Source organism: Diaphorina citri, unplaced genomic scaffold, assembly GCF_000475195.1.
Source record: "Diaphorina citri unplaced genomic scaffold, Diaci psyllid genome assembly version 1.1 scaffold1101, whole genome shotgun sequence".
Classification (NCBI taxonomy): Eukaryota; Metazoa; Arthropoda; class Insecta; order Hemiptera; family Psyllidae; genus Diaphorina; species Diaphorina citri.
Window position 1 is genome coordinate 89,718 of NW_007378530.1, and position 26,583 is coordinate 116,300.

The 26,583-nt window shown below is 40.6% G+C and overlaps 3 protein-coding genes across 3 annotated transcripts; 1 reads left to right on the forward strand and 2 right to left on the reverse strand.

The window, feature by feature from the left end:
• The first annotated feature begins 1,653 nt into the window (after nt 1-1,653).
• On the forward strand, nt 1,654-8,869 carry LOC103514214 (adiponectin receptor protein-like). Its single transcript, XM_008479080.1, is given in 6 exon segments — nt 1,654-1,918; nt 2,838-3,008; nt 5,041-5,103; nt 6,874-7,039; nt 7,938-8,003; nt 8,735-8,869. Coding segments are annotated over 6 exon segments (831 nt in total). The 5' UTR covers nt 1,654-1,688.
• Nucleotides 8,870-10,058: 1,189 nt separating this feature from the next.
• Nucleotides 10,059-26,583, reverse strand: LOC103514215 (DNA repair endonuclease XPF). Its single transcript, XM_026827244.1, has 12 exons — nt 26,507-26,583; nt 24,980-25,105; nt 24,568-24,720; nt 24,319-24,380; nt 23,777-23,941; nt 21,461-21,700; nt 14,534-14,660; nt 13,576-13,923; nt 13,081-13,159; nt 12,895-13,002; nt 11,959-12,111; nt 10,059-10,354 (listed from the first exon to the last, which is right to left on the reverse strand). Exons 1-12 carry the CDS (start codon nt 26,555-26,557, stop codon nt 10,059-10,061), a joined length of 1,908 nt encoding a protein of 635 aa, XP_026683045.1. The 5' UTR covers nt 26,558-26,583.
• Nucleotides 16,534-19,253, reverse strand: LOC113469492 (DNA repair endonuclease XPF-like). The gene is made up of 5 exons (XM_026827253.1): nt 19,061-19,253; nt 18,081-18,273; nt 17,561-17,686; nt 17,086-17,300; nt 16,534-16,704 (listed from the first exon to the last, which is right to left on the reverse strand). Exons 2-5 carry the CDS (start codon nt 18,216-18,218, stop codon nt 16,536-16,538), a joined length of 648 nt encoding a protein of 215 aa, XP_026683054.1. The 5' UTR covers nt 18,219-18,273; nt 19,061-19,253; the 3' UTR covers nt 16,534-16,535.

A 26,583-nucleotide genomic window follows, 5' to 3' on the forward strand; every position in this document is an offset into this window, starting at 1 on the left:
TTTTTGAAAGTCTATAGAATTGTTTGCACACAAAAAATGTCTGACTCCGATAGGAATTGAACCCGGCTCTGCCGCGTGCAAGACCAGTGCCGTTACCATCGAGCCATAGGAACTGTGCAAGACCAGTGTCGTTACCATTGAGCCATAAGAACTGACTCATTTCGTTTTATGCTCCCCTATGCACATAATTATGTGGCCCGCAAAGTTCCTGCCAAAGTAGCATGTGGCCCGCATTCACATGGAAGATGGATATCCCTGGCACTAGGTATAGTAATGTACCTACTGTTTCTTTTACTAGGGTATGTATAGGAGTGTAGGAATGTAGGTATGTTATAGATTGGTATAGTTATCTTCTAGATATCCATCTTCATATCATATTGAGTTGTAGTATTCATATCTCTGTACTTTGTACTGAGTAGATGAAAGAACGAAGGGAATTCTAAGTTTTAACTCGAATTTTTATTTGTTTAGTGTATTTGTTTGTTTATTGCACCAGAACTCTGAAACACTTGTCTGTTTGTGTCGAAATTCGATAAAAATGTTTAATAGAATTTCTTAAAGGTACCTTACACAATCATTAGTAATGTCATTATTTCCATGTAATGATGATGAAAAATCAGAAAATCCGGAATTCCATCATTAGTAATGACATTACTAATGATCATGTAAGGTACCTTCTACTCCATTGTATTACCTAGCCATTGTATCATTATTATCATTAGCAGTAGGTCTAATCCAGTGATAATAATATCTAAATATCTATATTATCATACTTTAAATATCTATCATTGTTCTGCCCAGACTAACATACAAGAAATGATACCAATTTTTATGTTAATACCTCTCGAATCAAATACCTATCTTTATAAATATTATTGTAATAATTGTTATATTGAGTCTACTCATAAGTTGGACAGGAATCGAACCCGCAAGCTAAGAGCGTACAAGGTAGCCTACCTTCCTAGCTTTATTACCTATTGTTGGTTGTCTCTTTTATCGTGCAACACATACAGATAAGTAGTTCTTTTTTAATCTCTTTTGAAACAAGAGCGGGTTGTTTGGCTAGGAAACCTTGGAATTAATCCGATAGAAACAATTTAAACTCTCTAACTTTACGGTCAGCTTTACATAATGAGGTACCTACTTAGCCCCCTACCTAATCAACGTTGTACAATATTGATAAGAGAACCGGAACTTATGACGTTTGATGCTTTATCAAGTTTTAGGTAATGTAGGTACATTAACCTAGGTACCTAGTTAGAGTACTTATGTACGAATAACAGCAAACTTTTTTTCTTTCTCTACTTCTAGGTTTTTCCATACCTATTAAATATTAAAATGTAATTTGTCTAGCTAGGGGACGTTAAACAGAGAGTAGACTAGCGTCTGGCTGTGGGACTATAAACAGGGAGGAGAACAGCTAACCCTAATCAGGATGAAATGGTTAGCTTATCGCTGAAGAACTCCTGTAAAACTCACGTCACTAAAACTGATCTTAAGCATTTGCAGTTATACAGCAATGTTATGTTCATACACAAAAAGGCCACTCTGAGGTTTAGGTGTAGGGGCACACAGGCCTAAAAGTTGGGTTAAGCTTATACAGTAAGTAATGCTCCAATGACTAATGCTTCATCCTATCTCTATTTCAGGTGACTCAAAGTCTGAATGTAGAGGATGGACAGGACGCTATGAATCACATGGCACATGACGCTGTGGAGCATGCAGAAGAGTTTGTACGCAAAGTCTGGCAGGCCTCGTGGAACGTGTGTCACTTTCAACATCTGCCCCAGTGGCTGCAGGATAATGACTTCCTGCACACCGGACATAGACCGCCCCTGTACACGTTCAAGGAATGCTTCAAGTCCATCTTCCGAGTACATACCGAGACCGGGAACATTTGGACTCATCTGCTCGGTGAGTGGGAAGGTCCGGGTTCGATACCCCGCCACAAAAAAAAAGAAGATTGGTATATCACCACCGTTTTTATTTCGTAGCATTTTGTGGGAGAAGGACCCAATGGCCAAGTTCCCAACATTTGAAAATAACATTATTTCGGAGTAATGAAACAACTGCATGTCCACTTCGTAGTATGTCCCTTATCTCCTTATCAGATGGGCGAGAAGAGACAACATAATTCACATTCAGGTACTGGGTCAACACGAGAACACCAGATAGTAACCCGTTCTGGTGTTCTCGTGTTGACCCAGCACCTGAATGAGAGCAAATTTTTGTCGATAGTGGGCATCGAACCCGGGACCTCCTGCAAGGCAAGCAAGCGCGTTACCACTGGGCTAACCGTGCATCCAAATAAATCAAATTGATCCCAAGGGCTTTAAAGAATTGAACTCAACGGTAGGGTAAACCTAAACCCTTGACGACTGGAGTCTGGAGTGTTCCTGAAGGCATGTGATGTGTTCCAATGGAGCAGTTGCAAATGAGTAAAAATTATAAATAAATGGTCGAATCCTATGTAAAAAGTTGGGAAAAATCCAAATCAGAGGTCAAAACTCCGAAAAAATAACTGTAAAAGGTCAAAAATTCAATTTTTATTTTCCGTTCTAATGAAAGAGTTCAAATATGTGTGACGTCAGACTTTACGCAGTTGTTTTTTTCGTCCGTTAGGTAGCGCCACCATGCAAGAGCGCTAGCGGAGGAGCAGAAAGAACTGCGCAGAAACGTATGCGCACAAACACATTAATGCGTTGCCTGCGAGGGAGCTTTGCCATTGAACTGAAGGAGAAGCTAGTGTTTGCTGCTTTCTTCCTGGGAGCTATTGTGTGTCTGGGCTTGTCCTTTGCGTTCCATACACTGCACTGTCACTCGGAACATGTGGGCAGACTATTCAGCAAGTAAGTTCTATTTCACGTACAGTGTAGTGTAGACATTGAACTGAAGGAGAAGCTAGTGTTTGCTGCCTTCTTCCTGGGAGCTATTGTGTGTCTGGGCTTGTCCTTTGCGTTCCATACACTGCACTGTCACTCGGAACATGTGGGCAGACTATTCAGCAAGTAAGTTCTATTTCACGTACAGTGTAGTGTAGACATTGAACTGAAGGAGAAGCTAGTGTTTGCTGCTTTCTTCCTGGGAGCTATTGTGTGTCTGGGCTTGTCCTTTGCGTTCCATACACTGCACTGTCACTCGGAACATGTGGGCAGACTATTCAGCAAGTAAGTTCTATTTCACGTACAGTGTAGTGTAGACATTGAACTGAAGGAGAAGCTAGTGTTTGCTGCTTTCTTCCTGGGAGCTATTGTGTGTCTGGGCTTGTCCTTTGCGTTCCATACACTGCACTGTCACTCGGAACATGTGGGCAGACTATTCAGCAAGTAAGTTCTATTTCACGTACAGTGTAGTGTAGACATTGAACTGAAGGAGAAGCTAGTGTTTGCTGCCTTCTTCCTGGGAGCTATTGTGTGTCTGGGCTTGTCCTTTGCGTTCCATACACTGCACTGTCACTCGGAACATGTGGGCAGACTATTCAGCAAGTAAGTTCTATTTCACGTACAGTGTAGTGTAGACATTGAACTGAAGGAGAAGCTAGTGTTTGCTGCTTTCTTCCTGGGAGCTATTGTGTGTCTGGGCTTGTCCTTTGCGTTCCATACACTGCACTGTCACTCGGAACATGTGGGCAGACTATTCAGCAAGTAAGTTCTATTTCACGTACAGTGTAGTGTAGACATTGAACTGAAGGAGAAGCTAGTGTTTGCTGCTTTCTTCCTGGGAGCTATTGTGTGTCTGGGCTTGTCCTTTGCGTTCCATACACTGCACTGTCACTCGGAACATGTGGGCAGACTATTCAGCAAGTAAGTTCTATTTCACGTACAGTGTAGTGTAGACATTGAACTGAAGGAGAAGCTAGTGTTTGCTGCCTTCTTCCTGGGAGCTATTGTGTGTCTGGGCTTGTCCTTTGCGTTCCATACACTGCACTGTCACTCGGAACATGTGGGCAGACTATTCAGCAAGTAAGTTCTATTTCACGTACAGTGTAGTGTAGACATTGAACTGAAGGAGAAGCTAGTGTTTGCTGCTTTCTTCCTGGGAGCTATTGTGTGTCTGGGCTTGTCCTTTGCGTTCCATACACTGCACTGTCACTCGGAACATGTGGGCAGACTATTCAGCAAGTAAGTTCTATTTCACGTACAGTGTAGTGTAGACATTGAACTGAAGGAGAAGCTAGTGTTTGCTGCTTTCTTCCTGGGAGCTATTGTGTGTCTGGGCTTGTCCTTTGCGTTCCATACACTGCACTGTCACTCGGAACATGTGGGCAGACTATTCAGCAAGTAAGTTCTATTTCACGTACAGTGTAGTGTAGACATTGAACTGAAGGAGAAGCTAGTGTTTGCTGCCTTCTTCCTGGGAGCTATTGTGTGTCTGGGCTTGTCCTTTGCGTTCCATACACTGCACTGTCACTCGGAACATGTGGGCAGACTATTCAGCAAGTAAGTTCTATTTCACGTACAGTGTAGTGTAGACATTGAACTGAAGGAGAAGCTAGTGTTTGCTGCCTTCTTCCTGGGAGCTATTGTGTGTCTGGGCTTGTCCTTTGCGTTCCATACACTGCACTGTCACTCGGAACATGTAGGCAGACTGTTCAGCAAGTAAGTGAAACCTTACCAACCAATTGTCACGCCACGGTCAGTCAGTTTATAATATGCTGACTAGGCGTGACACAATAAATACCTTAGTAAGTACACTTCTTTGGCATTGGTTTGCAAACAATTTACCAACCAATAAACCCCTTAGTAAGTACACTTCTTTGGCATTGGTTTGAAAACAATTCACCAACAAATAAACACCTTAGTAATTAGGTATAATTACACACTGATGTTAAACTCATAGGGGAAGTTCACAATTTCCTGTAAATTATGTTGATAAAAAAAGAGGTTTGATAGAGGGAACTGAAATGGCTATGTATTTAACTTTCTTTGCACACAAGACCTTGATACGAAGAGAAAAGGAAGACAGGATAAGAAAAAGCCAGCCGCAAAAGAAGAACTCATTTTCACATGGTGTTTTTACTTTCTGTTGTTCTGTTTTCAGACTGGACTACTGTGGTATAGCATTGCTTATCATGGGCTCATTTGTTCCTTGGTTATACTATGGGTTCTAGTGTGTACTCTGTCCCCATAGAAGGACTTATCCAAACCTAGTCGACCTATATATCAAATTAAAGGTCTTTTTACCAGGAACACGAGAATGAAAGAAATTCTTTGTTTCACCAGAACTCTCGAACGAACGGTCCGATTTTGATAAAATGTGGTGAACAATTTTCAACACAAAGAAATTTTGTCTGAATTCTTTGTTTCACCAGAACTCTCGAACGAACGGTTCGATTTTGATAAAATGTGGTGAACAATTTTCAACACAAAGAAATTTTGTCTCATTAGTTTTTAGGCTCGATCAGATCTCGGAAATTATGCAACTTTGGGCGTAGTTAGTATCCGGATGGGTGAACAATTTGGGAATCGCCTGTTGCTGGATTTTTAGTCCGTCCTTCCTTTATTATTACAATAGTAATAAAAAGGTATAAGGGACGGACTATTGTATTCGCTTCGGTGTCGTCTGTGTGTGGTATTGTGCCCATAGAAGGACTTATCCAAACCTAGTCGACCTATATATCAAATTAAAGGTCTTTTTACCAGGAACACGAAAATGGTGGTGCAAATTTTGACCAGAAAACCATAAAGCCAAAAAACCAAAAAAACTGGTTTTTGGGGGATTTTTTTCACATTTTCTCACACAAATGAGCGTCCAGAAAACCCCAAAGCCAAAAAACCAAAAAAACTGGTTTTTGCGAGATTTTTTTCACATTTTCTCACACAAATGAGCTCTGATCTTGAAATTTGTCGCGACGACCTATAAACTCAAAGCGAGAAAGTTTTAGATAACACTTCAGTCATTATTTTAAGACCGGTTTTAGCGTCACCTATGTTAAGCTACGCCGAGCAAGGCCAATAAATGGATGGGTGACTTGAACCTTATATTGGGAATAAAGGGAGAACGGGCTCTAGTCTTGATTTAAAGAACCCGGGACCTTCTGCATGGCAAGCAAGCGCGTTACCACTGGACCAACCGTGCCCCCAAATTCGGTACAGATTGCATGTCCTAATTCGATACAGTCTAAACAAAGCACTATACAATACTATACCAATGCCGCATCCAGATTTTTATCGGGGTAGCTCAGGCTCGGCTGTTGTTGTAGCGGCCTTAGCTATAGCCCAAAGGTAATGAGTTGATAAAATAGAGATAATATCTCTTCTATCAGTTATACACCAGGGTGATGGTCTCTAGGCATATTTAATGGAGCAGTTGCAAATGGGTAAAAATTAAAAATAAATGGACGATTCCTATGTAAAAAGTTGGGAAAAATCCAAATCCGAGGTAAAAACTCCGAAAAAATAACTGTAAGAGGTCGAAAATTCAATTTTTAATTGCCGTTCTACTGAAAAAGTTCAAAGAGTTGTGACGTCAGATTTCACGTCAAAATGCGCAGAAACCATACTTCCCATTTAGGTGCTGGGTCAACACAAGAACACCAGAAAGTAACCCGTTGAAATATTTGCAATCGAAAAACGAGCAGAAACGCAGAATTTATCTCGGTATCTAGAAGTCCTAGAAAAAAAAAGAAAAATTCCGTTGGTCCTCATTTTTCCTGCTCTCTGACTTTGAAACATCACCCAAGTAAGCGCAACTGATCTATTGGCTCGTCCTGAACCACAGTCAACCATCGTGAGGACTTGTGGTTGTTCTTTTCTACCAGAGAGAACGCTTTGAAACTATCAGCTAGCTAGCCTGGTTAGGGTTAGCTGTTCTTCTCCCTGTTTATAGTCGCACAGCCAGATGCTAGTTTACTCTCTGTTTAACGTCCCCTAGCCAGACAATAGCTCAGGCTAGTCTAGGCTGGTTACTACTCATGATTATTGTATTTGATTTCACAGGTCTGAGTGGTGTAGTACCTGCTATGCATTACGGTTATGTGGAAGGCTGGTTCAGTAAGGTAGCTCAGGCTAGTCTAGGCTGGTTACTACTCATGATGATTGTATTTGATTTCACAGGTCTGAGTGGTGTAGTACCTGCTATGCATTACGGCTATGTAGAAGGCTGGTTCAGTAAGGTAGCTCAGGCTAGTCTAGGCTGATTACTACTCATGATTATTGTATTTGATTTCACAGGTCTAAGTGGTGTAGTACCTGCTATGCATTACGGTTATGTAGAAGGCTGGTTCAGTAAGGTAGCTCAGGCTAGTCTAGGCTGATTACTACTCATGATTATTGTATTTGATTTCACAGGTCTAAGTGGTGTAGTACCTGCTATGCATTACGGTTATGTAGAAGGCTGGTTCAGTAAGGTAGCTCAGGCTAGTCTAGGCTGATTACTACTCATGATTATTGTATTTGATTTCACAGGTCTAAGTGGTGTAGTACCTGCTATGCATTACGGTTATGTAGAAGGCTGGTTCAGTAAGGTAGCTCAGGCTAGTCTAGGCTGGTTACTACTCATGATGATTGTATTTGATTTCACAGGTCTGAGTGGTGTAGTACCTGCTATGCATTACGGCTATGTAGAAGGCTGGTTCAGTAAGGTAGCTCAGGCTAGTCTAGGCTGATTACTACTCATGATTATTGTATTTGATTTCACAGGTCTAAGTGGTGTAGTACCTGCTATGCATTACGGTTATGTAGAAGGCTGGTTCAGTAAGGTAGCTCAGGCTAGTCTAGGCTGATTACTACTCATGATTATTGTATTTGATTTCACAGGTCTAAGTGGTGTAGTACCTGCTATGCATTACGGTTATGTAGAAGGCTGGTTCAGTAAGGTAGCTCAGGCTAGTCTAGGCTGATTACTACTCATGATTATTGTATTTGATTTCACAGGTCTAAGTGGTGTAGTACCTGCTATGCATTACGGTTATGTAGAAGGCTGGTTCAGTAAGGTAGCTCAGTGGTCTCATCTATGCGTTGCGGGTACCGGAGAGATATTTCCCAGGCAAATGTGATATTTGGGTAAGCGAGATAGTGTTTATTTATTTTTTCTAACTGTCCTACCATGGATTTTTAAAGACAGGATAGAAAGCCAGTGGTTCCGATCTAACTTTAACTTTATCGAACTTTTTCGCCCCGGGTGGGGATTGAACCCCCGACCTAGCGCTTACAAGGCAGTCGCGCTATCTTCCAAGCTAACTATGCTCTGGGGTGTGTTCAGGTTTTCCAATCAAGTTTCTCGCCTGGTCATTGCATATTTTCTCCTTTGACCGGGAAAATATTCAAGGGTGACATATTGCGCAACTCCCTATTCCCTAATTATGTATTGTGAGGCAGCTCCAAACACCCAATAACCTAGGCTGGCAGAAATAAATTCGTTGAATTGTTGTTGTTGTTCTTGTTGTTGTAGCGGCTTTAGCCTTCGCCGAATGGCGATAGAATAAAGAAAAGATGTCTTTTTGTATCTGCTATACACCGGGATGATGGTCTCTAGCTCTAGCCATGTTAAATTGGCTGGCTCGTCCTGAACCGCAGTCAACCATCGTGAGGACTTGTGCTTGGTACTTTAAAATCAGAGAGAACCCTTTGAGGAACTGCCAGCTTGCTAGGCTGGTTAGGTTTAGCTGTTCTCCTCCCTGCTTATAGTCCCACAGCCAGACGCTAGTCTTCTCTCTGTTTAACGTCCCCTAGCCAGACAAAATTCGTTGAATTAACCAACATTTCATTTATTTCATTTCCTCTGATGTCCACAGTTCCAGTCACATCAAATATTTCACGTGCTGGTGGTTTCCGCGGCATTTGTACACTACCACGGTATTACAGAGATGGCCATGTACCGTCTATCCTCAGGCGGGTGTGAGGCCCCTCAACCTGTGGTACAGGTCTGAGTGGTGTAGTACCTGCTATGCATTACGGTTATGTGGAAGGCTGGTTCAGTAAGGTAGCTCAGGCTAGTCTAGGCTGGTTACTACTGATGATTATTGTATTTGATTTCACAGGACTGAGTGGTGTAGTACCTGCTATGCATTACGGTTATGTGGAAGGCTGGTTCAGTAAGGTAGCTCAGGCTAGTCTAGGCTGGTTACTACCTCCTATATGAGATGTCACAGACACCGTCTTTCTTCTTGTGAGGAGGCCTACACATGAGATGTCACTTTGAGGGTCCTCTATCTACCATTTTTCTAGCCCCTCATGGTGGATTTCACCAATGACCTTATGAGAGATTTCATTAAGGGGAGAATTTTTAATGATTCAAAAAGGAGTTTTTAACCTTTCTCCTTTATGGATCGTTAAAAAAAACTCCTTTATGGATCATTAAAAATACTGCCATTAGTGAAATCTCTCATTAAGTCATTGGTGAAATCCACCATCAGTCAAATATCACTTCGAGGGCCCCCCCATCCATCTTTCTTCTGGTCCCTCAGTCAGCTGTGATGTGCTCTGATGAAATTTTAAATCGAAATTTATTTCAATTTTATTTTTACCAGAAAATCTATTTTTTTTTTTTTCTAGCTTCATATGTACCTACTCTATACTCTCAGCTCCCCACGAAATTTTAAATCCTCTTTTATTTTTACCAGGAAAAAAGCCTTTATTTTTACACTAGCTATGGATTAGGAAAACTACAATTTAAACCTCAAAATTTCAAGTGAAGAATTCTATGAAAGGAGGACCATTTTTGAATACGGAAAATAGACCTTTTTTCATAGACGTCCTAAAATTTACTCGTACTTATACTTTTTTCCGCCCTTCTTTTGTAATTTGTATTTCTTCGACGAATTTTGTAAGAATTAATTCAAATTTAACATATTTTGTAAGTTTTTTATTCTATTTGTAGAGAAAAAAAATCCAGACCTTTTTAGCCCTTGGATGATGTGCCCTTATGAAAATGTTTAAACACCTGACAGGACTCTGTATAAACTTTGGTCGAGGATGATTGCCATTTTTTTTACTATCGAAAGAAAGAGGGGAAAAAATCGCTGCTAACATAAGGGTTGAAACCTTGGAACATGTAATAGGAAAATCTAGCTGTATGAACAAAAACATTTGTTGAAAGCAACCTCAGTGTGGTATTGGTCAGTGCAATGGTCTTAGGATACAGGGATTGGTGGTTTGAATCCAAGCCATGAAATGCCATTTAGTATGATGAAATCGAGGCGCAGCTTTGGTCGCTCGGAATCTCTGATGTTTCTTAGTTCGCGTTACCAAGCTACCACTACTGACTTCGGGACGAGTGTGCAGTGCTTTGTACAGAGCATTACCTAGTGTAGTATTCTCTACTAGACTGCACAACTCTTGCTCACTCAGTTTGCACAGTGCGGGGAGACTGGAGCCTCGATTGAGAACGGCTGCCTTGTTCTTACTCGTTACTCCTGAAATAGAATGCATTAAGCAGATATGTAAACAGTAGGTCGTGCGTTCGACCCCGCCCGGGGCGAATTTTATCCTAAAGAGTAGGACGAAAAAGGAAGAGGCTTATAAAGGGGAAAAAAAATATTTAAGAAATTTTAGCCAGCCTATTTTGGAAGATAGCGCGTCTGTATTGTAGGCACTAGGCCGCGGGTTCGATTCCCGCCCTGGGGCAGGCTTTATCCTAAACAGTAAGAGGAAAAAGGAAGAGGCTCCTACAAAAAAAAAAAAAAAAAAAAAAAATAAAAAAAAAAAAAAAACGAAATTTTTACCCCCCTTTCTTTTGCAATTTTCAGGTGGTAATGATGGAAAATGGGGAAATGGAGCATTGCCTGGCATTGTATCATTTCCACATTTCCCTCCATTACCATCTGAAATTTGTTAAAGGGAAATGCGACTAAAATATACCAAACAGTGGGTCATTTCCACGATACATACATTTTACTTTGAATTCTTGCACTTCATCTCGCATCTTTTTGGTTGGAGAGTCATTGGTTACGAACCAAATTTCGACCAGGCAGACAAGGGATCATTTGCAAAGTGCAGAGTAGATTCGTGGAACAGAGCCCACCCAGGTAGTTCTATTTCTAATACATTGAGCACTCTCTCTTTCCTATCTAGAAATATGAAGCCTGCTACACACGCTACGATTTTTACGTACGATATAATCATGAACGATGGGATTCTACGATTAATGTGAACTTGAAATAGTACCAAATATTAAAGCGTGTGTAGCAGGCTTAAGAAAATTTAGCTTGTTTTTAAATTTACACTTAATATTTAGTACGTATAAGGGCGATTTACACTAAACTGTCGGGCACAGCACCGACGCTTTTTAATCCAATCAGAATAAAGTAATTTTCAAAAGCCAAAATAGTTTCCTATGATTGGTTGAAAACATGCTCGATGTCAAGAATGACATGTGTAAATCAACCTATATTCTACTCTTAAGTATAACACTTAAAATAATGCTTTCTTTCTTTGTTTGTCTAGATGGAAAATTTTGTATCCATGTTTGAAGAAGTTCTATCAATTAGAACATGAAGGTTTTCTAAAGGTCTATTGCTTTACCTACATACCATTTAGATTTGGGTAATCTCCGAAAATGAAAAAAAAGTGCTGCTAAAACTATCCCACTTTTATTTTAAGGAAAGGCGTATTTTTCTTTTGCAATTTGCAGGTGGTAATGATGGAAAATGGGGAAATGGAACATTGCCTGGCATTGTACCATTTCCACACTTCCCTCCATTACCATCTGGAAATTGTTAAAGGGAAATGCGACTAAAATATACCAAACAGTGGGTCATTTCCACGATACATACATTTTACTTTGAATTCTTGCACTTCATCTCGCATCTTTTTGGTTGGAGAGTCATTGGTTACGAACCAAATTTCGACCAGGCAGACAAGGGATCATTTGCAAAGTGCAGAGTAGATTCGTGGAACAGAGCCCACCCAGGTAGTTCTATTTAACGAAAAAGTTCGGTCAGAAAATTTCCGCCCTGGCCGGGATTCAAACCCAGCACCTCCAGGTTGAGAGTACGTGCTCTTGACCACTCAGCCATACCTGGTAGTTTGGAGATGAAATCTTCAATGGCCGCGTTATATCTGTCCGTATAATCTTCATTCGGTGTTTGTCCTATACTAGAAGCAACCTCAGCACTAGGCTCATCCCGACCTTGCTTTAGCTCGAAGAACAACTGGGCCGTGTTGTAAGGACCTGTGGGAGAAGAGAGAAGATCTTGTTTGAAAATTATTGTGGAATAAAAAAAAATAATAATTTTTGGGACAGAACATTTTGGACAAAAACTATACATATGGAAAGTAAAAGAATCACACAGCTTATTTAGCTTGAAGGGTAGCGCGTCTGCCTTTAGAAGATCTTGTTTGTAAATTATTATGGAATAAAAAAAAATCATTTTTTGGACAGAACATTTTGGACAAAAACTATACATATGGAAAGTAAAAGAATCACACAGCTTATTTAGCTTGAAGGGTAGCGCGTCTGCCTTGTAAGCACTAGGTTGCGGGTTCGATTCCCGCCCGGGGACGAACTTTATCCTCAACAGATAAGGTTCGTTCTCGGAACGGCTGTCTTTCTTCTATCTTGTTCTCATTCTCTGTGCGACTTAGGGACGATAAGACCTTGGCAGTTATCTTGTAAGCACTAGGTAGCGGGTTCGATTCCCGCCCGGGGACGAACTTTATCCTAAACGGATAAGGTTCGTTCTCGGAACGGCTGTCTTTCTTCTATCTTGTTCTCATTCTCTGTGCGACTTAGGGACGATAAGACCTTAGCAGTTACAGTTCCCTCTGTCAAAGATGAAAATAATAATGATTTTCCCTATACCTACTCTACATTTCATCTAGGAGGTACTCTTTTTCACTTTTTTGTCAAGTTTCGTATAAGCCAACTTAATTTGAACCAATATCATACAGTCAGGAAACTTACCTGAAGACCAGTAAGCCGAGGGCTTGGTAGCTATATAGTAATAGAACTTACCTGAAGACCAGATCAGTCGTAACTTAGGGAAATGCAGTGTGAGGAGTTGTAGTTTAGCAGTGATATCCGAGGACTTGGCGGCTATATCACGACTCAGATAGTAATTGCCTTGCAACTCGAATGGTTTGTTGTGGTCAAATTCGATTAGGAACTTGGCGGCTATATCACGACTCAGATAGTAATTGCCTTGCAACTCGAATGGTTTGTTGTGGTCAAATTCGATTAGGAGAAGGGGTTTGGCGTAGTGACGACACATTTGTTGAACCTGAGGAAAGTTAGACATATGTAGGTGAATGTTCCCCACCAATAATGTTGAGATTTTTAAAACCCGGATCACAATAAGTGTTTAAACTAAATAGGCTAAGTTTAAATCATGGATTCGCGAAGAACATTTTCTAACATGACTAAAACGCCTCATCGGAAAAAACTCAAGATTTAAGCAAATCTGATTGGCTGAAAGTTTTTTTTTTTTTTACAAAGGGAATTGTAACAAAGGAGGTCTTATCGTCCCGACAGCGAAGAGAAAGCCAGCCGTTCCGAGAACGAACCATATCTATTTAGGATAAAATCGAACCCGGGAACTTTTATTGGGATCACACTAGTTTTTTTTCTTCTTCTTCTTTTTTCTCCTTTTCTTCTTCAAGTTACCAATTTCTGTAAGAACCGCCCTCCCTCACTCACCTGAGTATAAAGTCGGCCCGATTGCAACGAGCCGATCAAATCCGATATGCTCTTCCGCTCTACACAGATATCGGGGGACAGGATGTAGTCTCCCACGCTGATGGTCACGGGTTCGATGTAAAGTCCTCGCTTATGCAGCAGGACGGGCAGTTCACTCCGGAACTCTCGCATATCCACGATAACTCGCCCGCAGGACTCTTCAGGTTCTGTAGAGACGCCATCTTGTTCTGTAGGGACGGCCATGTTGGTTTTCTCCTGGATAAGGTACTCGAAGGCCTTCTTCTCACGTCTGAGATCGCTCAGGTATGCCTGCTCCTCAACACTCTCTCCGTATTGCATGAAGAATACCTGGGGGAAATGCACGGGAATAAAATTCATGAAAAAGAAGAAAAAAATGGAGCAAATGGAAATCATGGAGATATTTTCGTCCTGAAATCAAAGAGGAAGACAGGATAGGAGAAAGCTATGTAGGTAAGGTCTTCTTACGTCAAGAAAGCGAAGAGAGAAGGAAAACAGGATAGGAGAAAACCAGCCGTTCCGAGAACGAATCTTATCTGTTGAGGATAAAATCCAACCCGGGCGGAAAACGCGACCTAGCGCTTACAAGGGAGGCGCGCTTCCCTGAAAGCTCAAGAGTTTGTCTGTTTTTAGTTTATTTACTTGTTATTAGATATTTTTTAGCGGGTTGAGCGGCCAGGAATGGTGCCACAGAAGGGCGAAACACCATACCCTGTGCCGTGACTCCAGCATACCCTCCACACCATGCTGGAGAAGTCATAAAGATTTTTCCTCCTCATAAAAAAGTTAATTCTTAAATATCTACTTTCTGTCTTCCCGAGCTTCAGTACAGAGGATATATGATAACTCATGGAAACCACTTGACTTAAATGTTACATTAAAAAAATAAAATAAAAATAGAAAGTTAAAAAAAAGTATCGAACCCTCAGTCCTCAAATACCTTGACTTTGACTTCTGACTGGGCACACTGGTATACTTCTACTTGTCGTATGGCAGCCACATCTGCATTGTAAAATATAACACTGGTCGGCTTGAGTGATCGCAATTTGGAACTCAGATCCTGCGCACTGAAAATTTGAAGTAAGGAACAGGTAAGTTTTTTTTCCAAGAGGTTTGACAGAGGGAACTGCAACTGCCGAGGTCTTATCGTCCCGAGAGCGAAAAGAGAAGAAAGACAGGACAGAAGAAAGTCAACCGTTCCGAGAACGAAAGGTAAGGGGTTAACGTCAGTGCTAGGGTTTTTGAGGTATTTTCATTTAAGATTAGTCCCCCTTGGGCCGCTCCTGAGGGGCCCTCCAAAATTTTGAGTAAGTACCTCCCAAAATTCTTTATCATAATCAAGGGCTGCATGCAAAATTTCAGCTTCCCAGGGTGAACAGTAAAAAGGTTACAAGGGTGGCCTGGGACTTTATGAACACGGTGTATATTTAAAACTATCTACCCAAGAATTTCATTTGATCAGATTTGGTTGGTAAACACTATTATTCTTACCTATCTAAAACACATCGACTTATTTCTTTGTCTTGAAAATTTTCAGCTGGGATAAGGAAGGTTGGGATTTTATTCTAACAGAAAAGAAGAAACAAACACATTTTCTTTTCAATAGGAACATTGGGACATTTAATTTTACAACATTTTATTGAACAAAAAATTAACAAAATCTAGTATACAAAATATTAAACGCAGACAATGCGGCCTGGAAAGTCCCAAGCAAAAATCACTTCTAGTCCCGACATAAATCGAAAAAAGATCAGTACAAAAGAATATCCCTCATCAATGCAAAAGACATTTAGGTGATTATGTGACATCGATATGTGACCTGACTAACGCTTTTAGGAATAGGAAATATGAATTTTTTCCACCTTAAGAACTTTTTCAGCAGTTTTCTTCCATTCACCGAAGTATCTACTTCTCCTAGTGTAGTATTCTCTACTAGACTGCACAACTCTTGCTCACTATTTCTTAGCTGCAGCTTTGGTCGCTCGGAATCTGATGTTTCTTAGTTCGCGTTACCAAGCTACCACTACTGACTTCGGACCGAGTGTGCAGTGCTTTGTACAGAGCATTACCTAGTGTAGTATTCTCTACTAGACTGCACAACTCTTGCTCACTATTTCTTAGCTGCTCGAATAAAGAAAATAAGCAAAATTACTGAAGAGTCTTGTTATCGTAGTTTCACTACTTCTCCTTAATTTTACTTCCTATTTCTTCCTTAATTTTACCATTTCTTCTCCTTACGCCTTAGTTTTACCTACTTTCTATTTCTTCCTTAATTTCACTATTTCTTCTCTTACTCCTTAGTTTTACTTCCTATGTCTTCCTTAATTTCACTATTTCTTCCTTTACTCCTTAGTTTCACTATTTCTTAGCCGCAGCTTTGGTCGCTCGGAATCTCTGATGTTTCTTAGTTCGCGTTACCAAGCTCCCACTACTGACTTCGGGCCGAGTGTGCAGTGCTTTGTACAGAGCATTACCTAGTGTAGTATTCTCTACTAGACTGCACAACTCTTGCTCACTATTTCTTAGCTGCAGCTTTGGTCGCTCGGAATCTCTGATGTTTCTTAGTTCGCGTTACCAAGCTCCCACTACTGACTTCGGGACGAGTGTGCAGTGCTTTGTACAGAGCATTACCTAGTGTAGTATTCTCTACTAGACTGCACAACTCTTGCTAAGCACCTAAATGGGAGGTAAACATTGTGTCTCTTCTCACCCATCTGATGAGGGACATATATGTACCAATGTAGCAGTTGTTCCATTGTTCCCAAATGGTGAAACACGTATTTAAAAAAAATGTAAGCTGTGTCCGCTGTGTCCCCACATGAATGTCGACTGAAGCCGTCCACAGTGCCTCGACAGTATAGATTCACCTCGTCGATCAATGGCAGTCGACTACGTGTGAATACAGCTTAAACGCTAATACACATCAATATTCGTATGTATAATCACCTGGTTGTATCATTGAAAATCTTTTCCGCTCCATCTGTCAATAGTTTCCTCAGTTGTCTGCAAGTGCTGACATCATTTACTAATACCAGAGCCATTTCCTGTCCACCTCCACCTTCTTTACCACTACTATCATGTATTTCACTTAGTATCTCTTTTAGTACAGACCTGAGAACAAACATACGAAATTAGATGGGGGGGAAAAAAACTCACTTATTTACCAACCTTTTTTCAAGAAGTTTAATAGAGGGAACTGTAACTGCTGAGGTCATATCGTCCCGAAAGCGAGGAAAGGAAGACTGGATAGGAGAAAGCCAGCCGTTCCGAGAACAAAGCTTAACTGTTAAGGATACTTTATGATAAAGGTTGCTCCGGGCCGGAAATCGAACCCGCGGCCTAGCTCTTACAAGGCAGGCGTGTTACGCACTAGGCTGGGTAAGTTCTAAGTTTCAACTTGACGATTTTTATTTTCCTTACCCTATTAAAAGGAAAGTATTCAACAAAATTCTAGATGGTCAGTTTTTACTGCCAAAACACGTTTATACCTACCACTTGGGTTGTTGTTCTCGTTTGCTTCTTCTCTCTTCTACATTGAGTATCAGAGTCTCAGCCTGGTCTAACAGAGGCCAGCCACTACTCTTATGTACATAGTCTGGGGATCTGAGTGAGGCTAGGACCGAGGCTAAATGTATAGCATCCGAGTCCAGGAGCAGAAGTAGCAGATGACGTAACGTGCGCAGGTCTGCGATGATTTGCTTGCTCACCTGTAAATGAGGAAGAAATTTGTTTGTTTGATTTTTTAAGAGGTTTTTACAGAGGGAACTGTAACTATTGAGGTCTTATCGTACCGAAACCGAAGAGAGAAGGAGGACAGGATAGGAGAAAGCCAGCCGTTCCGAGAACGAACATTGTCCCATCAGGAAAAAATCCGCCCCGGGAGGAAATGTTTTTTTATAGGCGGTAAGTAAATAGATACATTGAAAAAAGCAAAATGCACAGTTCTATTTGGAAAAGCCTCTCTTACCTTACTCAGTTGATGCCATACCGGATCTAGCTTAACCTGTAGACTTCTATGAAACTGAGAACTGTAGATACTCTCAATAGATATTTCATCCATATCCAGTAGACCAACATTAAGTCTCTTCAGTTCCTGGAACGTTGGACAAAACATAAAACACATTAAATTCGAAAAAGCTCAGTAAAGTAGTTTTTAAAGCCCAGGGATTTATTATGAAAGGGACTGAGTGCACTTCGAATCCTATAGGAGTGACATAAAATTATCGAGTCACAGGAAATTCGTACGAATTAATTTCTTTTGTACTTTTTTTCAAGGTTTTATAGTAACTGCTAAGGTCTTATCGTCAAGAAAACGAAGAGAGGACAGGATAGGAGAAAGTCAGCCGTTCCGAGAACGAACCTTATCTTTAGGATGAAATGAAAGTTTATCAGATGACTTTGCAGTTTCTGGAAATAGGGGTCTGTTTTATACATCGTATTCACTTTATTTGGCATAAAAATAGCTTTAATTAACATGAAAATCGAACCTTCAACAAATAGGATCCAATATCAAGCACCGCATTCTGACAGGCAGACATACATGAGGTCAAATTAATCCTCAGCTCAATCACATCCGGTTTGCGCTTCTCCAGAGTTTCTTTCACCGTAGCTTGGAATCGTGGCATGAGATAAACATGACGTAGGAATAGAGAGCGGAGGATCTTCTCCAACTGAGCAAATCTGGAAACAAAACATACTTAAATAAAGGTGTGTCAAATGCTCAAACACGGGCAACAATGCTTAACTTCAATGTTTACTGGTGGTTCAGGAATTGTAAAACTCACTCAGAAAGACCCCTGCGAAGCCCCCCGAAGGTCTTGAGGTGTGTCTACACATGGTCGACCGACCTTCGATCCATGTCGACTGTCGATAAAGACGTAGAGCAAATGCTTCCTGACATATACATACCCAGTAAGGAAGGACTGCTTGGTCTATATAGCTCAAGATTATTTATCTCTTTTGAGTACAATGAACCAACAGTGCTGTGAACTACAGAAAACTTTCTTCAGGGCCTTGAACAAGACTCACAAAACTAATGAGAAAATTACCTTTATTTGTTAACTAATTTGGCCAACATTTGTAAAGAAAGACCACTTCTATAGTTATAAAAAACTTTAAAATTAAGTACCTACTTTAAAAAAAAAAAATAAATAAAGTGAACTAACCAAATGTCTACTTATTAGGTATGGTTTTCTTTTCTTTCTATTTTTACATTGTGTCAAGGGGTTGCCTTAATTATTTTTACCGTCACTATTGCAGGAAACACACCTATGAACAACTCAAGTGAATCTTCAAGAAGTGATCCTGGTAGATCTGAGTGGGGCGGTGAATCACAAGGTGGACGAGGGAGAGGTAGAGGTCGAGGAGCTATGATACAACATATTCTGGCACAGAGAATGAATGACACAAGATACATCAATGAGCAGGTGAATAATAACACTGTGAATGCTTCCTGACATATACATACCCAGTAAGGAAGGACTGAGGTGAGGAGGAGATGGCTTTAATAAAGCCAGTCTTATTATTCTGTCGATAAAGACGTAGAGCAAATGCTTCCTGACATATACATACCCAGTAAGGAAGGACTGAGGTGAGGAGGAGATGGCTTTAATAAAGCCAGTCTTATTATTCTGTCGATAAAGACGTAGAGCAAATGCTTCCTGACATATACATACCCGGTAAGGAAGGACTGAGGTGAGGAGGAGATGGCTTTAATAAAGCCAATCTTATTATTCTGTCGATAAAGACGTAGAGCAAATGCTTCCTGACATATACATACCCAGTAAGGAAGGACTGAGGTGAGGAGGAGATGGCTTTAATAAAGCCAGTCTTATTATTCTGTCGATAAAGACGTAGAGCAAATGCTTCCTGACATATACATACCCAGTAAGGAAGGACTGAGGTGAGGAGGAGATGGCTTTAATAAAGCCAGTCTTATTATTCTGTCGATAAAGACGTAGAGCAAATGCTTCCTGACATATACATACCCAGTAAGGAAGGACTGAGGTGAGGAGGAGATGGCTTTAATAAAGCCAGTCTTATTATTCTGTCGATAAAGACGTAGAGCAAATGCTTCCTGACATATACATACCCAGTAAGGAAGGACTGAGGTGAGGAGGAGATGGCTTTAATAAAGCCAGTCTTATTATTCTGTCGATAAAGACGTAGAGCAAATGCTTCCTGACATATACATACCCAGTAAGGAAGGACTGAGGTGAGGAGGAGATGGCTTTAATAAAGCCAGTCTTATTATTCTGTCGATAAAGACGTAGAGCAAATGCTTCCTGACATATACATACCCAGTAAGGAAGGACTGAGGTGAGGAGGAGATGGCTTTAATAAAGCCAGTCTTATTATTCTGTCGATAAAGACGTAGAGCAAATGCTTCCTGACATATACATACCCAGTAAGGAAGGACTGAGGTGAGGAGGAGATGGCTTTAATAAAGCCAGTCTTATTATTCTGTCGATAAAGACGTAGAGCAAATGCTTCCTGACATATACATACCCAGTAAGGAAGGACTGAGGTGAGGAGGAGATGGCTTTAATAAAGCCAGTCTTATTATTCTGTCGATAAAGACGTAGAGCAAATGCTTCCTGACATATACATACCCAGTAAGGAAGGACTGAGGTGAGGAGGAGATGGCTTTAATAAAGCCAGTCTTATTATTCTGTCGATAAAGACGTAGAGCAAATGCTTCCTGACATATACATACCCAGTAAGGAAGGACTGAGGTGAGGAGGAGATGGCTTTAATAAAGCCAGTCTTATTATTCTGTCGATAAAGACGTAGAGCAAATGCTTCCTGACATATACATACCCAGTAAGGAAGGACTGAGGTGAGGAGGAGATGGCTTTAATAAAGCCAGTCTTATTATTCTGTCGATAAAGACGTAGAGCAAATGCTTCCTGACATATACATACCCAGTAAGGAAGGACTGAGGTGAGGAGGAGATGGCTTTAATAAAGCCAGTCTTATTATTCTGTCGATAAAGACGTAGAGCAAATGCTTCCTGACATATACATACCCAGTAAGGAAGGACTGAGGTGAGGAGGAGATGGCTTTAATAAAGCCAGTCTTATTATTCTGTCGATAAAGACGTAGAGCAAATGCTTCCTGACATATACATACCCTTACTTGGCACCAATGAGTAGTCCATCCTGGTGAAGTAAATTCAGGAGCATTTCCTTTTCATAGTCCAACATCTTATCTAATATCTCCTTGTTTGGAACTGGAGGACTCATATCTCGAGAAATGATGAGAGGAAAGGTTCAATAAAGTTGAGAAAGAAGAAAATGTTGTCCCTGCGACCTCTGGAGTATTTGTCACTTGGAAATAGGTGATGCTAAAATAAAGCAGAGACATAACTAGGTTATATCAAAAGCAAAACTGAGTGGGTATGGCAAAATTCAAAATTGTGTCTCTTATCCTCTCCTCCTTTCTCTCTTCAATTTTGAAACAGACCTCCATTGTTAAAAAAAAAGTGATGCACATGAGACAGAGACAAAAATTGTGAAACAAATGATACAGTTCCTTCTATCAAACCTCAAACCACCAACCCCCAGATCCCCAAGTCCAACACATTAACAACTGCACTATCTTAGCGTTATATCGCTAAGAAGATAGTCAAGTAAAAATAGTAATAACCTGACAAAGACAGTAGACGTACATACAACTGCTACAATAGGAACCTCACCTGAAACTGAGGAGGAAGGAGAAGAAGAAGAAGGAGGAAGAGAAGAAAAAGAAAAGGAGGACGAAGAAAAAGACGAGAAAATAGAAAAGAAGATTGAGAATAAGTGAGAGCAATTTGTGATTCTTCACATCATGCATGGCCTGGGACTTTATGAACACGGTGTATATTTACCTGTGATTCTTCACATCATGCAATACTACAGTAGGTTCTGCCACTCTGTCTGCAGTCAAGCACAGCTCCCGCTCATTAGGTTTCTGAGAGAGCATGAAACTCTCCTCTTCCTCTTCGTCACTATCCTGGGAATCCTTATCTACAGGATCATCAGGAGTGTCAGGATCATCAGTGGGGGATTCGGTAGATGGGGGCTTCCCCAACTGTGCCAGAGACTCGGGTCTGGTCCGCGATATGTATCTGGAAGAGAAGAGATAAATCGAATAGAATGGTAAAATTCATGAAAAAGAAGAAAAAAAATGGAGCAAATGGAAATAATGGAGATATTTTCGTCCTGAAATCAAAGAGGGAGACAGGATAGGGGAAAGCTATGTAGGTAAGGTCTTCTTACGTCAAGGAAGGGAAGAGAGAAGGAAAACAGGATATTACAAAGCTAGCTAAGGTCTTACGTCCCGAAAGCGAAGAGAGAAGGAAAACAGGATAGGAGAAAACCAGCCGTTCCGAGAACGAATCTTATCTGTTTAGGATAAAATCCAACCCGGGCGGAAAACGCGACCTAGCGCGTACAAGGGAGGCGCGCTTCCCTGAAAGCTAAGGAATTTGTCTGTTTTTTTTATTTATTTGTAATTCGATATCTACTTTCTGTCTTCTCGAGCTTCAGTACAGAGGATATATGATAACTGATGGAAACCACTTGATTTAAATGTTACATTAAAAAAATAAAATAAAAATAGAAAGATAAAAAAAAAGTATCGAACCCTCAGTCCTCACATACCTTGACTTTGACTTCGGACTGTGCACACTGGTATACTTCTACTTGTCGTATGGCAGCCACATCTGCATTGTAAAATATAACACTGGTCGGCTTGAGTGATCGCAATTTGGAACTCAGATCCTGCGCACTGGAAATTTGAAGTAAGAGAAAGGTAATTTTTTTTTTTTTCAAGAGGTTTGATAGAGGGAACTGCAACTGCCGAGATCTTATCGTCCCGAAATCGAAGAGAGAAGGAAGACAGGATAGAAGAGAGTCAACCGTTCCGAGAACGAAAGGTAAGGGGTTAACGTCAGTGCTAGGGTTTTTGAGGTGTTTTCATTTAAGATTAGTCCCCCTTGGGCCGCTCCTGAGGGGCCCTCCAAAATTTTGAGTAGGCACCTCCCAAAATTATTTATCATAATCCTCGGCTAAAAAAAAAAAATATTGGAAATTCTCTTACCCGTAATATGTTCAATGGGGACTTTCTTCTTGAGCATATCGACCACCAATATCCGAGCTGGTACAAACAGAACTCCTCCCTGGAGATAAATCTTCTCCCTCTCACTAGCGTTGTTCTCACATGATAGAACCCGCGGTAATGGGGTTACACCTTCCAGAGTGAGTTGTGAGAGAAGCCAGCCTTCTTCTTCCGGCTCAGCGGAGAGAATGAGCACCAGGTTGCCAGGTTCACAGTGGATACGTATCAGGTTGAGAAGAATGTCTTGAGTATTCAGACCTCTGAAATGAGAGTGGGGAAGATAGACATTAAGAAAGCAACTTTTTTCCAGGGATTTATTGCAGAATTCTCCTGGACAGAGCTCTTCTTCTTGATGATCATGTACTTTTAAAAATAAACAATTGAAACTTAACTCATTCTATTTTGGGTCTGACTGGACCTTTGAAGATTTCATAATAGCTTTAGGCACAATGCACACTAGTGAAATGTGTCTCATAAAACCTGTACATCAGGTGCAGAAAACACTGGTGAAACCATGAAACACGTTTCTGCAGTTTTTTTTTTTTTTTTTTTTTTTTTTTTTAATGGTATTTTTCCTCTATGCCCTTTTCTGGAATAGGCCCAGATTTCATGGCACTATCCGCAGCTAGTCCTTTACTTGGCAAACCAATGAGCGGTAGTCATGAATCCTGGTGTAGTAAACTTCAGAGCATATTCCGTTTCATAGTCAACATCTACGATTTACCGGTATTTTTTAAATCGATTTATCTCGGTATCTAGAAGTCGTAGAAGAAAAAGAAAAATTCCGTTGGTCCTCATTTTTCCTGCTCTGACTTTGAAACATCACCCAAGTAAGCGCAACTGATCTATTTAGAGCATCCCAACCCCCAACTGATCTATTTAGAGCATCCCTAGACAAAATCCTAGATACGGCCCTGTCGGGAACAGAAAAGTTTGATCAGAAAATTTACGTCCCGAATGGAATTTGAACCGAGCACCATCGAACCTCCGAGTTGAGAGTCAGTGCTCTTAACTATTCGGTCACAGAAGAGGGTGGATATAACACAATGTATCACTACCACTATTCAATTTTACGTATAATCACCTGGTTGTATCATTGAAAATCTTATCCGCTCCATCTGTCAATAGTTTCCTCAGTTGTCTGCAAGTGCTAACATCATTTACTAATACCAGAGCCATTTCCTGTCCACCTCCACCTTCTTTACCACTACTATCATGTATTTCGCTTAGTATCTCTTTTAGTACAGACCTGAGAACAAACAAACGAAATTAGATAGGAAAAAAACACACTTATTTACCAACCTTTTTCCAAGAAGTTTAATAGAGGGAACTGTAACTGCTGAGGTCATATCGTCCCGAAAGCGAGGAAAGGAAGACTGGATAGGAGAAAGCCAGCCGTTCCGAGAACAAAGCTTAACTGTTAAGGATACTTTATGATAAAGGTTGCTCCGGGCCGGAAATCGAACCCGCGGCCTAGCTCTTACAAGGCAGGCGTGTTACGCACTAGGCTGGGTAGGTTCTAAGTTTTAACTTGACGATTTTTATTTTCCTTACCCTATTAAAAGGAAAGTATTCAACAAAATTCTAGATGGTCAGTTTTTACTGCCAAAACACGTTTATACCTACCACTTGGGTTGTTGTTCTCGTTTGCTTCTTCTCTCTTCTACATTGAGTATCAGAGTCTCAGCCTGGTCTAACAGAGAGTTCTAAGTTTCAACTTGACGATTTTTATTTTCCTTACCCTATTAAAATGAAAGTATTCAACAAAATTCTAGATGGTCAGTTTTTACTGCCAAAACAGGTTTATACCTACCACTTGGGTTGTTGTTCTCGTTTGCTTCTTCTCTCTTCTACATTGAGTATCAGAGTCTCAGCCTGGTCTAACAGAGGCCAGCCACTACTCTTATGTACATAGTCTGGGGATCTGAGTGAGGCTAGGACCGAGGCTAAATGTATAGCATCCGAGTCCAGGAGTAGAAGTAGCAGATGACGTAACGTGCGCAGGTCTGCGATGATTTGCTTGCTCACCTGTAAATGAGGAAGAAATTTGTTTGTTTGATTTTTTAAGAGGTTTTTACAGAGGGAACTGTAACTATTAAGGTCTTATCGTCCCGAAACCGAAGAGAGAAGGAAGACAGGATAGGAGAAAGCCAGCCGTTCTGAGAACGAACATTGTCCCTTCAGGATAAAATCTGCCCGGGAGGAAATGTTTTTTTATAGGCGGTAATTAAATAGATACATTGAAAAAAGCAAAATGCACAGTTCTATTTGGAAAAGCCTCTCTTACCTTACTCAGTTGATGCCACACCGGATCTAGCTTAACCTGTAGACTTCTATGAAACTGAGAACTGTAGATACTCTCAATAGATATCTCATCCATATCCAGTAGACCCACATTAAGTCTCTTCAGTTCCTGGAACGTTGGACAAAACATAAAACACATTAAATTCGAAAAAGCTCAGTAAAGTAGTTTTTAAAGCCTAAAATCAACTATTCAAATTTAATCCGACTGGTTTAACCCTAATTTTCAACTCGAAGTGTGTATTTTATCATTTGCGCATGATTTACGCACGTGCATAATCGCTAGCGCTTTCATTATGTGAGGTTTGGCAACATTGCTTTTTTTACTTGGATTCAGGGGTTCCCAAATTTTTCAAATATGAAAGTTTACTATTTACTTTTCTTCTTCCTTATCGCCTTATCTTTTGGTTGGTACTTTTTTGATTTTGGATTGAAGATAATCCGGATATTTTATTTTTCATTTCATCTAACATCTTATCTTCAGCAAAAGCTTCGAGTTTTACCTCTTATCTCGAGAAGTTCAGTGGTTACACGAGTGTCAGTGTCTATCATCAATCTTGCATTTCAAGAAGAAGTTGATAGTCCCCACAAGCTAAGAAGAAGGTAAGTTCTGAAGGTGTACCAAATTCTGGTAAACCTAAATCTAAACCCCATTGATTAGGCTGGACTTATCCACCACAGTATTGACCCTAAGATAGTAGGTAGACACCTAATTTCCTACCCTAAAACACAGTCTGAGGGATGGACAATGGCTGTAAAGAACACTGGTCTTGGTTCCATTTTTATTTACGAGAATAACTCATTCTGTCTTAATTTACAGGAAAAGTCCATCCAGTTTCCTTGGAAATCTAATGAGGATTGTCTGTTTATTCAAACATGAATAATTACGTTAGATCTCAGGGACGAGGTAGAATACTTCTTTCTTTTCTTCCTGGACCCAAACATACCTATACCTAAAAAAAAAAAAAAATAATAATAAATAAAGGTGTGTCAGATGGTCAAACACGGGCAACAATGCTTAACTTCAATGTTTACTGGTGGTTCAGGAATTGTATAACTCACTTAGAAAGACCCCTGCGAAGCCCCCCGAAGGTCTTAAGGTGTGTCCACACATAGTCGACCGACCTTCGATCCATGTCGACTGTCGATAAAGACGTAGAGCAAATGCTTCCTGACATATACATACCCAGTAAGGAAGGACTGTAGCCTAGGGATTTATGATGAAAGGGACTGAGTGCACTTCGAATCCTAGGAGTGACATAAAATTATCGAGTCACAGGAAACTCATTCGTACGAATTGATTTCTTTTAGACTTTTTTTAAAAGTTTAATAGAGGGAACTGTAACCACTAAGGTCTTATCGTCCCGAAATCGAAGAGAGAAGGACAGGATAGTGAAGATAGGAGAAAAACAGCCGTTCCGAGAACGAACCTTATCTTTGTCTGCTTAGGTTAAATCCACCCCGGGCGGGAATCGAACTCATAAAAAATAGCTTTCTAAAACAAATAGCGAACCTTCAACAAATAGGATCCAATATCAAGCACCGCATTCTGACAGGCAGACATACATGAGGTCAAATTAATCCTCAGCT

Bases quoted from the DNA above. Each gene is read 5' to 3' on its own strand.
- LOC113469492 (XM_026827253.1), bottom strand. From the start codon at position 18,218: ATGCCACGATTCCAAGCTACGGTGAAAGAAACTCTGGAGAAGCGCAAA. The intron at 17,301-17,560 runs GTAAGAGAGGCT...CCTCATTTACAG, and splicing joins TATGGCATCAACTGAGTAAG to GTGAGCAAGCAAATCATCGC. The intron at 16,705-17,085 runs GTAGGTATAAAC...GTTTGTTCTCAG, and splicing joins CGAGAACAACAACCCAAGTG to GTCTGTACTAAAAGAGATAC.
- LOC103514215 (XM_026827244.1), bottom strand. From the start codon at position 26,557: ATGTCTGCCTGTCAGAATGCGGTGCTTGATATTGGATCCTATTTGTTG. The intron at 25,106-26,506 runs GTTCGCTATTTG...CCAACGTTCCAG, and splicing joins TTGGATCCTATTTGTTGAAG to GAACTGAAGAGACTTAATGT. The intron at 13,003-13,080 runs GCAATTACTATC...TCGAGTTGCAAG, and splicing joins CAAACCATTCGAGTTGCAAG to GCAATTACTATCTGAGTCGT.